The sequence below is a fragment of the Myotis davidii genome, unplaced genomic scaffold (assembly GCF_000327345.1).
Source record: "Myotis davidii unplaced genomic scaffold, ASM32734v1 scaffold189, whole genome shotgun sequence".
Lineage (NCBI taxonomy): Eukaryota > Metazoa > Chordata > Mammalia > Chiroptera > Vespertilionidae > Myotis > Myotis davidii.
The window spans coordinates 4,877,208-4,893,823 of record NW_006383017.1 but is presented as its reverse complement, the minus strand read 5'-3'; the positions used below and the strand labels follow the sequence as shown (position 1 = coordinate 4,893,823).

The following is a 16,616-nucleotide window of genomic DNA, read 5'->3' as shown; positions in this document are numbered from 1 at the left end:
TCATTGATGTTTATATATATATTTTAAAAAGTCTTCATAAATTTGACCAAGTTCTCGCCAGGGCCCCTCACCCAGCCTGTTCTCTATAACTTTGCCAATCCTTAAGGCACAGGGATGCCATAAAGCCCAGAGTAGGGTCCCAAGCAGTTGGATCTTCTAATCAGGGACATTAATCCCATGTAGTTTGGTCTTGGGTTTTTTTTCAATCCTGAATCAACAATTTACAGAACAAGTCCAAAAATAAATAAGTGAAAGAATGAAAGAAAAAGAAAAAAACTAAAACTAGGAAAGGCTGCGGGATGCAGCTTAACTGGGTTGGAAAGGCATCGCCACATTTATGCAGAAGCTCTTGGGAGGCCCACTGCAGTGGGCAGGGCTCGGCCAAGACGCCTACCGACCATTGCGGCTCCCCGACCATCTGCTGGCTTGCTTGCCACGCACACTGGGGACAGCCCAGGGCGAAACTGACAAAGCATCCCATTATTTAAAAAATTCATCACATGGAATCTTTGCATGTGTGTTTTCTTCTGCTTGTGCCCAGAGGAGCAGTTAATGGTCTTGAACTTCACTTACTGAGCCTCAGTGAGACAGGACACTGCCAAATGGAAGGGTATGCAGAGCACAGCACTGGGCTAAGCTTTCGCTGCCAGGCAGATTAATGCCTGTTGTGGGGACTTCTCACTGGTGATTAAAAGCCTGAGCTTCGGCATACTTAAATGGAACTTGATTGATTTTTTCTGCCCCTTAGTGCCTCAAGTTTCAAAGCAAATGTTTCAGTGGCAGCCTTCCTACAACAAGTTTAAAAAAATTATGTTTCCTCTCTGAGAAGAACATTCTTTATAGATCTTTTTTGGAATGTCTCTTCTCCAATATTGCAGGGTCTAGGGTAGAGTCAAAAGTTGAAATCCAAATTTTTCATTCAGATTGGGGGTAATCTGTTGGGATCTGTTTTATAGGTGTTTAAAACAGAAACTTCAGCTTTAAAAATCCGGAAGATAATAACTTTCTGGGTTTTATCCGAAAGAAATGATTTAAAATGTGTGTCAACCAACCACAGTGTGGTGATAGCCAGAGGGAAAGGGGGTGAGTAGTGGAGATGGGCAGAGAGGGCGTGTCGTGGGACAGAGGAGACTTTGTTTGGGGTAGTGGGCGCACAACACAGTGTGCAGATGATATTTTGTTGAGTTGTACACTTGAAACCTGTGTGGGTTTTGCGAACCAATGTTACCCCAATAAGTTCAATAAAAAATAAAATGTGTCAAAGTTGAAGTGCAAGGCTGATCATAATATGTTTATGAGAGAGAAAAATTCAAAGCCATGAAAAATTCAAAGTCCAACAATAAAAAATTGACCAAATAATTCATATTATCTCACTGTAATGGGATATTAGGCAGTTATTACAAATGGAAAAAACTATAGTTAAGAGATTAAGAAAAAACTCCCACCAAAAACAAAACAAATCTTATAGACAGAAAACAGTATGATGAATACCAGAGGGAAATGGGGGGTAAGGGGAGGCGAAGAGGGTATAGGGGAGATAAATGGTGATGGAAGGAGACTTGACTTGGGCAGTGAACACACAATACAGTTTGTAGATGATGTTTACAGAACATGGGGATGGAAAGAGACTCTGCTTTAGGCAATGGGTGTATGATGCACGGTGCAGATGATATTTTGTTGAGTTGTACACTTGAAACCTGTGTGGGTTTTGCGAACCAATGTTACCCCAATAAGTTCAATAAAAAATAAAATGTGTCAAAGTTGAAGTGCAAGGCTGATCATAATATGTTTATGAGAGAGAAAAATTCAAAGCCATGAAAAATTCAAAGTCCAACAATAAAAAATTGACCAAATAATTCATATTATCTCACTGTAATGGGATATTAGGCAGTTATTACAAATGGAAAAAACTATAGTTAAGAGATTAAGAAAAAACTCCCACCAAAAACAAAACAAATCTTATAGACAGAAAACAGTATGATGAATACCAGAGGGAAATGGGGGGTAAGGGGAGGCGAAGAGGGTATAGGGGAGATAAATGGTGATGGAAGGAGACTTGACTTGGGCAGTGAACACACAATACAGTTTGTAGATGATGTTTACAGAACTGTACACTTGAAACCTATATAATTTTATTAATCAATTAGAGGCCTGGTGAATGAAAATTTGTGCACTGGGCGGGGGGGGGGGTAAGACCCTCAGCCTAGCCTGCGCCCTCTCATAGTATGGGATCATCTCATGGGATGTCTACCTGCTGGCTTAGGCCCATTCCCTGGGGTGATTGGGCCTAAGCTGGCAATCAGACATCCCTCTGGCAGCCCAGGAGCCCTCAGGGGATGTCCAACTAACGGTTTAAGCTGTTAGTCGGACACCTTTAGCGCTGCTACAGAGGTGGGAGAGGTTCCCGCCACTGCCTCTGCGCTGGCCAGCCATGAGCTGGCTTCTGGCTGAGCGGTGCTCCCCCTGTGGAAGTGCACTGACCACCGGGGGCCAGCTCCTGCATTGAGCATCTGCCCCCTGGTGGTCAGTGCATGTCATAATGACCGGTCATTCTGCCATTAGGGTCAATTTGCATATTACCCTTTTATTATATAGGATGTTGCCCCAATAAGTTCAATAAAAAGAAAAAGCTATGTTAAATAATAATGAATATAAAAGTACTACCAGACTATTTATCTTATTCTTTCTTGGTCTTATGAATAAATAAATAAGCTATTATTAAGCATTTACTATGTGCTTAGCACCTAATAACAACCATACTAGAAAACTGTTATTGAATATCAATAACTATCTTTTGATATATGGGTTCTTATAACATTTTTACAAAGAAGTAGAAATGATGTATTGATGGCAATCATTCATTTGGCAAGTATTAGAAACCCAATCAAAAAAGCAAGCACAAAGAGAAATTGAGTAGCTCATGCAACTGGAAAGTCTAGGGCAGCGGTTCTCAACCTGTGGGTCACGACCCCTTTGGGGGTCAAATGACCCATTCACAGAGGTCGCCTAAGACCATCGGAAAACACGTATATAATTACATATTGTTTTTGTGATTAATCACTATGCTTTAATTATGTTCAGTTTGTAACAATGAAAATACATCCTGTATATCAGATATTTACATTAGGATTCATAACAGTAGCAAAATTACAGTTATGAAGTAGCAACGAAAATAATTTTATGGTTGGGGGTCACCACAACATGAGGAACTGTATTAAGGGGTCGCGGCATTAGGAAGGTTGAGCACCACCGGTCTAGAGTGTATGTGGCTTCAAGTATGGGCAAATCCATGTGCTTATTTTTATCTTTATTTTTGTTGTTATTGGTTTTTTTTCTTTCTCTCTACCTTTTTTCTCTCTATATCTAGGAGCTGTGTATCTCTGCTTAGCTTTATTATTTACAGAGTCCTTCCACACTGTGCAATGTGGTCACCATTTAGACTCACATCTTCTACCTGGCAGTTTCAGAGGGAGAAGAACTTCACCCCATAGATAAACCCCAGAGGAGACTTTGATGGCCTGGCTTGAGTCACTTGACCTCTTACGTTATTGATCTACAGTCCAGCAAGGCTATGCAAGAGAGAGAGGGATGGTTATCCCAGGGAAGGAAGCCAGCAGGCCAAACTAGTGTATCACATTATACACCCCTATTTTTAAGATATTCAAAAAGCTCTCCTTTCCATCCAGCTAGTTTCTATTCTCTGTCAAGTCTCATGAACCCCATAAACTTTCTTTGACCTGACAAGCCAATCATACACGCTCTTTTCTGTTGGTTCCTACGTGATGTCTCTACACCTGTAATAACAAACACACTTCTATTGTGCCTTTATATCGTGCTATGTCCTGTCTTGTCTTATTGATTGGACTTTCAGCTCCAGGGTGGATGTTCTTGGATTTTCATTTTCCTCCTCCCAGGTATAGATGAGGTGGCAGCATGGCACAGGGGGGAAGAGCATGTCTGGAGGCTCACTCACTGCATCACCGAACAAGTTACTCAGTCTCCGTGAATCTGATTCAACATCTGTAAAATGGGCACCTTAACGGTGTTTGGAAGAAGCAAACACAATTTCTTTTGTTTTATTTACTCCCTGGCCCATGGAAAGCATTCACAAATAAATGGCAGCTGAAACAATGACATTTAAGCTCTGTTCCCTCTAGCCTCAACTGAAATTTTCCTAAGTTCTTTTTCCACTATAATATATAGTTTTTTGTCTTTTAATTTCTAGGTTGTCAATATCTGCATTGTTTTCTGTCCATAGGAGTGGCTAGTCAGTTTGCCAGTGGACTACTAGGTCTCAACTAAAACCCATGGCAATTCAGGCTTAGCTGGTTATTTCTTGAGATAATATAGGAATCAATTCGATATTTCTTAGACATTGGAGAACAACATGGAGGCGGGTGCCAAGTTTCAGGTCTCAGAGGTAGGTGGTTGAGGGAAGGTGAGATCATATCTTGGCCAAGTTCTCAGGTATTTCCAGAAACCATTTTCCTTCATAAGGGATCCAAGCCAGTTTTACTAGAGTCACGTTCTCATCACTTCCTCCATGTTACCTGGGCAAATTTTTTAAAAAAGATTTTTCAGAGAGAAACATCGATTGGTTGCTTCCTGCAAGCCCCCTACCCTGGGACCAGGAATCAAACTGGCAACCTTTCAGTGCACAGGACAACGCCCAACCCACTGAGCCACACCAGTGAGGGCATGCCTGAGCAAATGTTGGAGTACTTCCTTGTGTGGCTTCGTAGCTTTGATTTGGATCCTGCTAATAAGCAATGGAGGTGAAGATGCCCAGCTGGGAGAAAGGGCTAAGAGGGCTGCAAAATAATCCAACTCAGGACTTCATGCCCATTATTTGCAAGTGTAACGAACCAGTGGTCTGAGAGCAAGGCACCCTTAAACTGCTGAGGGCCCCGGCGAGCCAAAGCTGCTGTGTGAGTCTGCTTGTTCTGAAATCAAAGGCATAAACTTGGCAAATAGTAAGGGTATTTTTGCCATCCTGGGTGGGGGAAGTGGAGTGGGAAATATCTCACCACTTTCAAAACCTGATAGGAGGAGGGTGAACGCCTGACCCAGTTTCTCAGTTGGATGCCTCCAAACAATCGCATTTTCCAGTTTCTTCCTGTTACACAATTGTGCTCTTCACACTCTCCTGCTATTTTCAGCTTTGCGGTTGATAAGGGACTCAAGTTCCTGTTCTCTGGAGCCTGGTTACTTTAATGAAGCTGTGTTCATTCCCCTCCTGCCCTGACGTATGAGGCCTCCTGGGCGCCAGCATGCCGAAGGGGGAGCTAAAGGGAGGAAACGGAGTGGCGGGGGACAGGGGGACATCCTGGGACTGATGGCATTTGTTTGCAATGACAGCAGCTTATGCTGAATCTGGAGGCTCAAAGAATCAAAAATAAGAAGAAAGAGTGGTCGAGGTGAACTGTGCAACAAGAAACCCTCCAAAGCATTTCTCAAGATGAGAAAGTCAGTGGAGTTTGTACTCATCCACGTGTTTTCTAGCCAATCATTTCACGGAGATGAACAGACACCGGCTACATAAAAGCACAGTATGGACCAGGGCAGATAATAATACCAGGCTGGTGGAAATAATGGCTCAAATTAATGAGCACCTGCTGTGTACCTGATGTTATTCTAATGCTTTAGGTGCAATACTCTTTTAAGCTAACACATTAATGTTAGCAATCATTGTTATCTCTATTTCCCAGGCAACCTCCCCCCCACCAAAAAAATGGAAGCACAGAGAACTTCTATAACCTGTCTAAGGTCACACAGATGATACAAGGTGGTACTCAGATTCGGGCCCAGGCAGTCTGGATACAGAACCCGCACCCTTAAGCACTGGCCCCTGACTCTCTATGGCAGATTTTGCCCTCGAGGGTAATGGGAATGAGGCAGGTCTGATGAGGCTGGGGGGCCAGGTCTCATTCTTCTGTGTGTCCCCAGGCTGAGCCCAGGGGCCTAAACAGCTGTGGCTACTTTTGAGTCCAAGGCAGAGCTTTGTCTTCTGCGGAAAACGGAAGCACCACGTAAACGTGTTTGATTGAAAAGCAAAAACTAAAACCCAATAATGTCTAAGGGTATAGAAAAAATATAAGACAAATTTAAAAATATGTAGATAGCTATTCATTAAATACGGAAATATCTTTACCCCTATTCTTCTTTTTGAAATGACTTGTAGTCCCGAGTTTTCACTAGTTCCCTGAATTGCTTGGAAACCTTCACGTTGGCTCACATTTCATAGTTGAAGATGGAGTCGGGAGCAGTGAAGAAGTTCTCAAAGTCTTCTGGGAAACAGAAATGTTCTTTCAGGCATAACGCCTAAAATTGGTTGAAAAATTGGGGTCGCACCATTTCCCTCTCTAGTATGTCAGGTAGAACAGAAGGCAGGGCTTTGAATAAAGGCTACAGAACTGAAGTTTCGGTTTTGTGGGGGGCGGAGGGTGGGAGGAGGGAGGAGGGGGCATAAAGAGGGGAAAAGGGAGACAGGGAGCCTAAGGGTGGGTAGCCAAGACCCAGATGTGAGGTCCATAGACCAAGAGAAATGAACTCAGTGAGGGGTAGAGAGTTCCACAGCAGTGGAAAAATTCAGGAAAAAATGAAGCAGTTTCTGAGGTGAGGTCAGATAGACCTGAGTTGCCTCTGGGGCAAGTAACCTGAAGCAAGACTTTTAAATGTCTTCAGCCTCACTTGCTTCATCTCAAGAACGGGAATAAAAATACTAAATTCAAAAGGTTAGCTTGAGGATTGAAAAAGAAGACATGTACAAAGTGCTGTGCAGTGCCTGGCACACAGTAGGTACTCAGTGACTGCTGGTTGTGGGTGTAAACCACGTTTCCCATCCTCAGCACTGCTGGCATTTGGGGCCGGGTAATTCCTTGCTGTGGTGGGTGCTCCTGGGCTCTGTGGAGGCTTAGCCACACCTCTGGCCTCTACCATAGATGTCAGCAACACCAGTAGTGACAGCAAACGTGTCCCCAGACATTGCCTACCAAGGGCCACCGCCCCCAGCCGAGAACTCTGGTCTCTATCAGAAAGGGGTCATGTTTCCCCTGGGGGTGCTTGGCACGAAATAGATGCATTTTGCATGGCTTTCTTTCTTTTTTTTATATTTCACATTTTATGGTTCTTTAAATGAAAAAAAGAAACACACAGGAAAGACACATGGGGCTTTGCTAAGTTTCCACCAGGTCCTGAATTTTCTAACTGAATGATGAATTCCCTGGAATAAGAGGGAATCTGACAAAAACGAATGGGGTTCGGACAGAAATTCTCCACTATCTTCTGACCCACTGACTCCAATAAACTCAATAAAAATTAAAAAAGAGTATCTGCTAATCATAAAGCAGCTGAGGATGTAAAATCTGATAACATGTGTAGATGGTGTGCTGGGAACACTTTAAACAGATTAGTTTATTTGCCTTCATTTGTGGTGCCAACTCTACAAAAAATGTATTTGTTGATGCAAAATGTATAGATGATATTTAGATTAAGAATCAGCTAAGGTTAGGTTCATACCCTTTTGTAATGTCAATAGTTCTTGTTTCAAAGAGTGAGGAGGTAGAAACACACACACACACACACACACACACACACACCACAAGAGTGTCAGATTCCAACAGGCATGCCTGTGACTGACAAGATGTATACTTTGGGGGCTTCAAATGATGTTATTATTTTTGGCATCAGACACACTGTACCTGGGCAGAACTTCAAGTCCAGTCTCCTCCACTCATCCTCTCGCCAACCATCAGATGCTCTGGAGCTGCCTTTAGTATTAGCATTCCCACTGGGACCTGGTGCACTGGCCCTGAGGAGGGAGAGCCTGGCTTCTAGCAGCGTACGCTTCCTCCCTAGATTACCAAAGCCCAGCTACTTGCTTCCTGCCACTCATTTGTGGCGGAGCCATAATTATTAATGCAACAACATATACACGCTGCTTGGCCTGTGGAGACATTACCAATTAAAAGAAAATACACTTAGACATGAAGCAAAACTGACATCGAGAGAGAGAGAGAGAGAGAGAGAGAGAGAGAGAGAGAGAGAAGGGAAGGGGGAGATTTGAGAGGGAAGGGAGAGATTCTTTAGCAATTTACAAAACGCTCAGAGACTGCAACGTCTGATTTCCGTCTCTGATGACAGCCAAGTAAAGATGCAGTTGATAGAAATTAGCATTCGATTCTCTGAGCATCTCTCTCGGCACCTGCCGCCTGTTTTCCTCCCTTGGTGATGGTCTTCGCCTGTACTTGAGAATGAGGAGCCTTATTTTGTTGTGGGGAGGTAAAGATCCATCTTCCAGGAACAGAAAGGTTAATTGGATGCTCAACCTATCAACTGGGGTCTTAGAAGTAGTCCTGAGTCAAGCTCTATCCTTGGGGGACATGGAGGAGGCGTTGCCTGGGTTGGAGGGCCCCGGGGAAAGCAGAACTGGGAGGCCTGCAGACAGTTGCAGGAGGGCGGCTGCAACTTCCCTCCATGCGACTAAGGTGCTACCCAGTAATGGGCAGGAGAATAATTAAAATTAATGACCAGAACAGTGTTACAATAGGTGCTGTTAATTTGTCACCTCCTGTGCCTTTCCCTGCATAGAGTGCTCTGCAGGCGCGAGCTCCTCCTTTGCTGTCGGCAGCCCTGTGAGTGTGCACCGTCATCAACTTCATTCTACAGGTGAAGTAACAGGCTCCCACTGTTCCCCAGTAGTCATCAGGGGGTTACAACCCAGGACTGGGAGTTGAGCCACTGCCCTTCAGGTCATGAGTCTCAGAGTCGGAGCCCTCGCTCTGCCATTCACTTGTCCTCCGACCACAGGCGAGCTTCTCATCTCCCAAGGCCTCATTTCCCAACACTGGGCTCAATGAAGGCGAGTTAAAGGAAACTGCAGAAGGGGGCTGAGTCTGGCTGCTCTCCCGTTCTCTCAAGACTGTGTGGAGGCTGATGGGAAACATGGAAAACTGGGGGATGCACTGGGCATGAGCGAATGGCGGCTGCTGTGCACTGCGCACCTGCACGGCAAACACTGCTCATCCATGGAATGCCTTCGCTCGCCTGTCTCCTTGATGGGAAAAGCAGTTGGCGTAACAGCTCCTTCCTTTGCCACTGTGTCTTAAGGTAGGCACTGATTCTCCTTAACTCCTAGAGCAGCTGCTTGAAACCAAACTTGCCGTGACAAGGATCCACCAAATGTGGGTTGGTGTTTACTGTATACTCCTCCTTGGAGCATTCTGTCAGCTCTGTAAGATAGGTATATATATATATAATTGATTTTTTACAGAGAGGAAGGGAGAGGGATAGAGAGTTAGAAACATTGATCAGCTGCCTCCTGCACACACCCCACCAGGGTTGTGCCTGCAACCAAGGTACATGCCCTTGACCAGAATTGAACCCAGGACCTTTCAGTCCGCAGGCTGACGCTCTATCCACTGAGCCAAACTGGTTACGGCTGTAAGATAGTTTTTAAAACCTACTTCACATTAATATGAAAAAGAGTAATGCCTCACAGTGTCAGTATTTGACACGAGATCTGAAAATGGCTCAGAACGTCCTTCCACAGAGACCCAGGCAGGAGATTGGCTTTAAAACTATACTCGGAGGAACATGACACCATGGTGTCACCAGGTGTGACATCTCAGTTCCACAGTCCTGCACCATCCAGGTGGCCTCTCTGCCTCTGAGAACTGGCATGCATTCATCTGCACAAGGAGGCACTTATGCAGCTTTGGTTTGACCTGATTTTCTTGCTAATGTGTCATTCAGCATCATTAAGTTATTTCTAAGGACATTCAGATTTTTACTTAAAAGTGTACAGTCTTGTCAAGCATATTCAGTAGAAAAAGATATTTTTAAAAATAGCCATGGCCCCAACCGGTTTGGCTCAGTGGATAGAGCGTCGGCCTGCGGATTCAAGGGTCCCAGGTTCGATTCCGGTCAAGGGCATGTACCTTGGTTGCGGGCACATCCCCAGTAGGGGGCGTGCAGGAGGCAGCCGATCGATGTTTCTCTCTCATCGATGTTTCTAACTCTCTATCGCTCTCCCTTCCTCTCTGTAAAAAATCAATAAAGTATATTAAAAAAAATAGAAGTTATAAAAAAAAATAGCCATGGATAAGCCTGGCCCAGTCTGTCTGTACTTGCTCACAACTGCTTGCAAATGTGTAGGAATCATTCTCGTAGTTTCTGATTTATAACACACCTCCATCCTGGGCATTTTATTTATTTATTTATTTATTTATTTATTTATTCCTCACCTGAGGATTTTTCTCTATTGATTTTTAGAGAGAGTGGACAAGAGAGGGAAAGACAGAGAGAAACATCGATGTGAGAGAAATACATCGATTGGTTGCCTCCTGCAAGCACTCTGACCAGGGTCCAGGCTTGGGAGGAGCCTGTAACCGAGGTACGTGCCCTTGACTGGAATTGAACCCAGGATCCTGTGGTCTGCAGGCTGACGCTCTATGCACTGAGCCAAACCAGCTAGGGCCATCCTGGGCATTTTAAAAACTTCTTTCTCATCATGGACATCTTCCCTGTGCAACAGAGATCAATGGTTGCACAAGCAGGAATTCCAATTATCATAATATCATCCATCACTCCACATGGATTTTGAAGGCAAATAAAGCTCCCATTCCTCTTGACCATCAAATTTGAAGAGAAGTCTAGGGTTACAGGGCTTGGTTTCTCCATAACTAGAGATGGACAGTATAGGAGCTGTTCAGGTATATAAGCCAATCTGTCTCAGTCACTTACACCCTCTAACTGCATAGCACATTGCCTAACAAGATTTTGGACCTTCTTGCATGGAGTTTACGAATTTGGGCCCTGGATTTGGAGAGACCTGGATTCTAGTTCTTTACCCTCTGGCTATTAGTGATGGATGTGATCTGGGAGAATTGGGTAACCGAGCCTCCCTTTCCTCATCCAAAAATGTGAATAATAATATAAGCTATGGTTGTTATATTAAATAAGCTCAACACATAGTAGAAACTCAATCAATACTGGTTGATATTATCATTGTCCTATCAACACCATGACCATCCTCAACACTTTCCCACACATTAACCTTATCTGTGCGTGATCTGTAATGCCATGTCCTAGAGCAGTGGTTCTCAACCTTCTGGCCCTTTAAATACAGTTCCTCATGTTGTGACCCAACCATAAAATTATTTTCGTTGCTACTTCATAACTGTAATGTTGCCACTGTTATGAATCGTCATGTAAATATCTGATATGCAGGATGGTCTTAGGCGACCCCTGTGAAAGGGTCGTTTGACCACCAAAGGGGTTGCGACCCACAGGTTGAGAACCGCTGTCCTAGAGGATTACAGAGCCAGATGATTAATTAACTTTTAGTTTAGAATGATACCTGACTTCTTTAAACTGCTTGAGTTAGTTCATGTCAGCATCATATAGTAACTTTGTTGTTTCAGACTAAGCTTATTTGACTTGGAGAATCCTAAATTACAGAACGAAGAAAAATGAGTGTTTTGTTAAAAACAAAACAACAAAAAAGAATAGATGATAAGAAGAACAGAAATGCCCAAGTAATGATCAGTAGCCCTCTTTCTGAATAAATAGGATTGGGTCATATTGTTAACATATGAACCAAAGTTTTTCTAGTTTTTTAAAAAAATTGATTTTAGAGAAAGGAAGGGAGAGAGCAACATCAATCAGTTGCCTCCCACATGTGCCCCGACTGGGAATCAAACTTGCCATCCATTGGTGTAAGGGATGATGTACCAACCAGCTGAATCACACTGGCCAGGGCAGTTTTTCTAGTTTTTAAGGGTTTTCTTAGGTATAAGCCACCTTCTGGAGATCTTGCTCGCACTGTGGATTTGCTTTAACCTGCTAACTCATAATGAAAGGTGCGTCTAATAGCCCTCTCTTCCGGCCCCAATCACAGCCAGTCATGGTGGGATTGGAATTGGCAAGGCTTGCCCTGCGCAGCTGCAATGGCATCACGTTGGTCCTCACCACCTCTGTGGCTCTTAGGACGCAGGCTCATTTTAAAATTAACTGTTATCTGCTAAGTAAGTTTCATCAAGGAGCCTGTCCTTTTTTATAACTAGAACTAGAGGCCCGATGCACAAAATTCCTGCAAGCGTAGGTCTTCCTTCCCCAGCTGCTGGCATTGGCTTCTCTCAGGCACTCAGGACTCAGGCTTCCCTCCCAGCCCTGGCTTCATCCGGAAGGTCATCTGGTCTAATTAGCATATTATGCTTTTATTATTATAGATATGGAAGGCATTTAATCAATCACCCTATTATATTTCTTTGTAACAAGAATATGTTTCTAAATTTGCTTGACTTTTTACTTACCAGTGACCCTAATGCTTTAAGTATCAAAATTTTATTTTGGGTTGGGTAATCATTACAAATATTATGAATGTGTTCTTGTCCAAAACAACATAAATTTTAATAAATAATTTTAAAGTTAAAAAGTTAAATTGTTATTAGAAATGTATGTGTTGATTTAACTTCATTTGTATTTGGGGAGAGAAATATTATTTATGTCTACAATGAGACATGATTCAACATAAATTCTATCCCCATTTTTCATTTTCTATATGTCTTGAGAACACTTGCTCACATAAATGAATAGGTGAGAATGACTGAAATTTTGCTATAGTAATGTCATTAATTACTTTGAATTCCATCTGAGTGACATCCCTCAGCCCACCAAAAATTATTTGTAATGATCTATCAGCTGAAAAGTAGATTGGGACTTGCATTTTATTGAAAGAAAAAAAATGGAAACCTTTTTTATATCAAGACAGTACATTACCTAGGCATTATCATCACTCATTTTTGTCAACACCAACACCAATATTTCAAATGGTCCTTTCTTTAGTGCCTCAAAGGCTTTGCACCCTAGCAATCTGCTGTGCAGTAATATTTGGAATAAAAAAAGATGCTTTTCTTTCTTAAAATGGAGCAGGTAATTAAGAAAGAAAACAGCAAGATGTTTTTTAATGTAGGAAGTTCTCAGTAAGATACATTTTAGGTAAATGTACATGTGAAGGTTGAGAAATTTAAGTTTTATTTTCTTAAAATTATCCATGACCATGTACCTCTGAGAGTTGTGTCCTCCTAAGTCTATGTGTGTCCCTGTTTGCGTATGCTGGTTTCACCCATGTGAGTTCATGAACCATTGTATAAGAAAAAGCAAACAGGAAAGAGTTAGTGGTGGGGAAAGAGAGCAAGAGCGAGTGAGAGAGAGAGAGAGAGAAATAGAAATGAGAGAGATATTCAGAGATGGAGAACTCCATTTTCAAACTAAACAGCTCTGTGCCCAGTATGCCATATAAATACTAAGGCAGTGGTTCTCAACCTTGGCTGCACATTAGAATCACCTGGGAATCTTTTTAAAATCCTGATTTCTGGGCCCCATCCTCAGGAAATTCTGTTTCTTTGTTATGGGGTGAGGCCACATTAGTAACAAAGAAACAGAATTTCCGGAGGATGAGGCCCAGAAATCAGGATTTTAAAAAGATTCCCAAGTGATTCTAATGTGCAGCCAAGGTTGAGAACCACTGTACTAAGGGAATACGCAATTCAAATAAGCAGAAGTCACACCGTCTAAATAACCAGTGAGAAAGATGGTCTACCACCGCCATATGCTGGAATCATAAATACACCTGCAGCAAGCCTCACTGCTCTTTCCTTGATCTCATGAGATTTCCAATTATTTATTTCAGATGAGTTGGTAGCAAGTCTTGTAATACTTTTCCAACACAGGAGCACAAAAGAATGACAGCCATCATGTTTTTAATTTAGATCCAGGAGATTTGGATGAAAAAGAACGCGATTCCCTTTAAAATACCTGCTTTAGGGCTCAGGTAACCCCGAACCCCCTCAGGCCCTGGAAAAAGAAAGTAGAAGGGACAGAAACAAGTTATTGCAGAAAGCAAACCACTTACAATGAGCGGACCCCGGTTGTTCTCCCGATACTTGTTCTGGTAGAAAATGTAAACGACGGTGGCGGCCAAGGAGTAGAGGAAGGCAAAGACGGCCACGGTGACGAAGAACTCTGCTGAAGACGAGGAATCCCCGGTCAGCGCCAGCTTCTCCCGCTCCTTTCCCTCGCAGGTCGGCACCTCGAATGTCACCTGGTGCAACCTAGTGACAGATTGAAGGACACTCTCCGTAAGATGCTGTGGCGAGAAAACTGGATGCCATGTCTGGTAGGCGTACTCTGTGCCTTGCCCTGAGCTCAGTACTGTTCCATTGTGCCCCATGAGGCTCCTCCCTCTCTGTGGCTTTCACATTTCAGGTGTCACAAGAGACAGCTAAGCGGCCAGAGAGAGCAGCTCTAGACCTGGCTTCCTGCAACTGCCTGCACCTGGATCCGGCCTAACTGTTCACCCCCACCCACATAAGAGACATATAAACACCCCACCCTCTCTACTCTTGCTGGCTGACACCGATATACTGGCCTCAGCCCGATAGGAGAGAATCCTATATAATAAAAGGCTAATGTGCAAATCGACCGAACAGTGGAACTACTGGTCACTATGACACACAATGACCACCAGGGGGCAGATGCTCAATGCAGGAGCTGCCTCCTGGTGGTCTGTGCACTCCCACAGGGAAAGTGCCACTCAGCCAGAAGTCAGGCTCACGGCTGGCAAGCGCAGTGGTGGTGGCGGGAGCCTCTACTGCCTCTGCAGCAGCGCTAAGGATGGGCTCCCAGACTGCAAGAGGGCGCAGGCTGGGCTGAGGGACACCCCCCCCTCTCCGACCCCCTGCCATCCCTCCACTGAGTACATGAATTTCATGTGCCAGGCCTCCATATTTCTTAAACTCTCACAATGTCTCTTGGCCTGGCTCCCGTGGGCACGTACGTAACCATGTCCACATGTTCTAAAGCATGGTGGGGAGTGATCGGGGAGTTGTATGGCCTATGAGACAAGTTCGCTAATGAAATGACAGAGATCATAGCTGCAAACATGGAAGCCAGTGTTGCAGTTAAACACCATGCCATCAGGTTTCACAATAGCTGTCTTGGAGAGAGAGGGGAGGAGGAAAAGGAGGGACACCTGAAATAATGACGAGTTAGACTCTGACATCCTCCTGCTTAAATTCTGCTGGCCTTTCTCATCTGAACTTGGACTCAAAACCTGACTCCTGAATGCGATCTTACCTCATGGTCATGGTCTTGGCTAAGGGTCTTTTCCCTGACAGTCCCCTCTCCCTACATTACTCTGCGCCCTGTTATTGCCATTTGGGTGTGAACTCAAATGCCTTCTCCTGGGATAGCCTTTTCCTGCCCATTAATCTGAAATAGCTCCCTTTCCTTAGACATTTCTGTCACATCACCCTGCTGAATGTCACTCATAGCACTCCTCACCAGCCTCACTATCTTGGTAACATATTTAATTACTCATTTCTTTCTGTCCCCACTGCCCCCTCCATTATCATGGAGATCTTAATATTCTCCTCTGTGTATCCAAAGTCCTGATACTTGTTAGCCACTCGCTAATTAGGACTTGGATAAGTCAATGAACACTTTTGACTATGTAAGATAACTGATAGATCCTAATTTGACTGAACTTCTGGTTTAGACAGTAAATTCTATCAGGATAGCATCCAGGCTCAATATATTACTTAATAGAGAAAATAAGATTTGGGGTCAGGGTCAGGGTGGGGGGATGTTTGCAATACTTCCTGCTCCATAAATGACAGCGAAGGAAGAAGTGTGAACTAGACGGTAAACTGTAATTCAATACAGGACCCCAAATTCTGCTTCTTCGGAAATGACCTAATTACTCCTTGATTGTGGAAGGCGCTCAGAAATCGGCATAAACGAAGTCTAACAATATCAGTAAAGTAAAAACCACTTGAAAAATGATCTCTGAAAGTAACAATGATGATACTTTTGTATCATTGATGAACCTTTTAAATTCCTAACTTATACTTAGGAAGTATTTTTCTTACTAAGCAAAACTTGAGCCCTTTGAGAAAGATTGGTTGTGCACATTCTCTTATAGTTTAGAAATAATGTAGTGATGAAATACAGCAAATACCATATTGGAGCATTTCACATGTGTCAGATACTGTGCTCTACAGGCATTCATTGATTTAAATTCCATGGCAACTGTGTAATGTGGGTACTTCATTGCCCCTCCCCCCTTTGCAGATAAAGAATTAGGCTTAAAAGGATTAAGTAATTTGTCTAAGACATATGACTTTTTGGGCCAGGGATGAAATTTGTGTCAGACTCAAGAGCTTGATTTTTTTTAACTCTGGCATTAATTGTTTCTGTTAAATAATGAGAATATTAACTGGATGAATGTTATTGTTTTTTAAAGTGAAGCCGGTGCACCACTAGCATCAGGACCATGTCCAGACCCACTGAGTGGAAATCTCTAGGGGTGTAGCCCGGTTAATGTTTGGGCCAGGGATGAAATTTGTGTCAGACTCAAGAGCTTGATTTTTTTTAACTCTGGCATTAATTGTTTCTGTTAAATAATGAGAATATTAACTGGATGAATGTTATTGTTTTTTAAAGTGAAGCCGGTGCACCACTAGCATCAGGACCATGTCCAGACCCACTGAGTGGAAATCTCTAGGGGTGTAGCCCGGTTAATGGCCAAGAAGAACAGCCCAACCCCCCCCCCC

At 43.4% G+C, this 16,616-nt stretch overlaps 1 protein-coding gene across 2 annotated transcripts in view; it reads right to left on the bottom strand.

Annotated features, from left to right (window-relative positions):
* SYNPR (synaptoporin) overlaps nt 1-16,616 on the bottom strand; it is a 158,765-nt gene that overhangs the window by 25,293 nt on the left and 116,856 nt on the right. For both annotated transcript variants that reach the window (XM_015558252.1, XM_006779139.2), the window contains exon 3: nt 13,916-14,114. In XM_015558252.1, the coding sequence (XP_015413738.1) occupies nt 13,916-14,114 (199 nt within the window). The remainder of the gene's footprint in view (nt 1-13,915; nt 14,115-16,616) is intronic.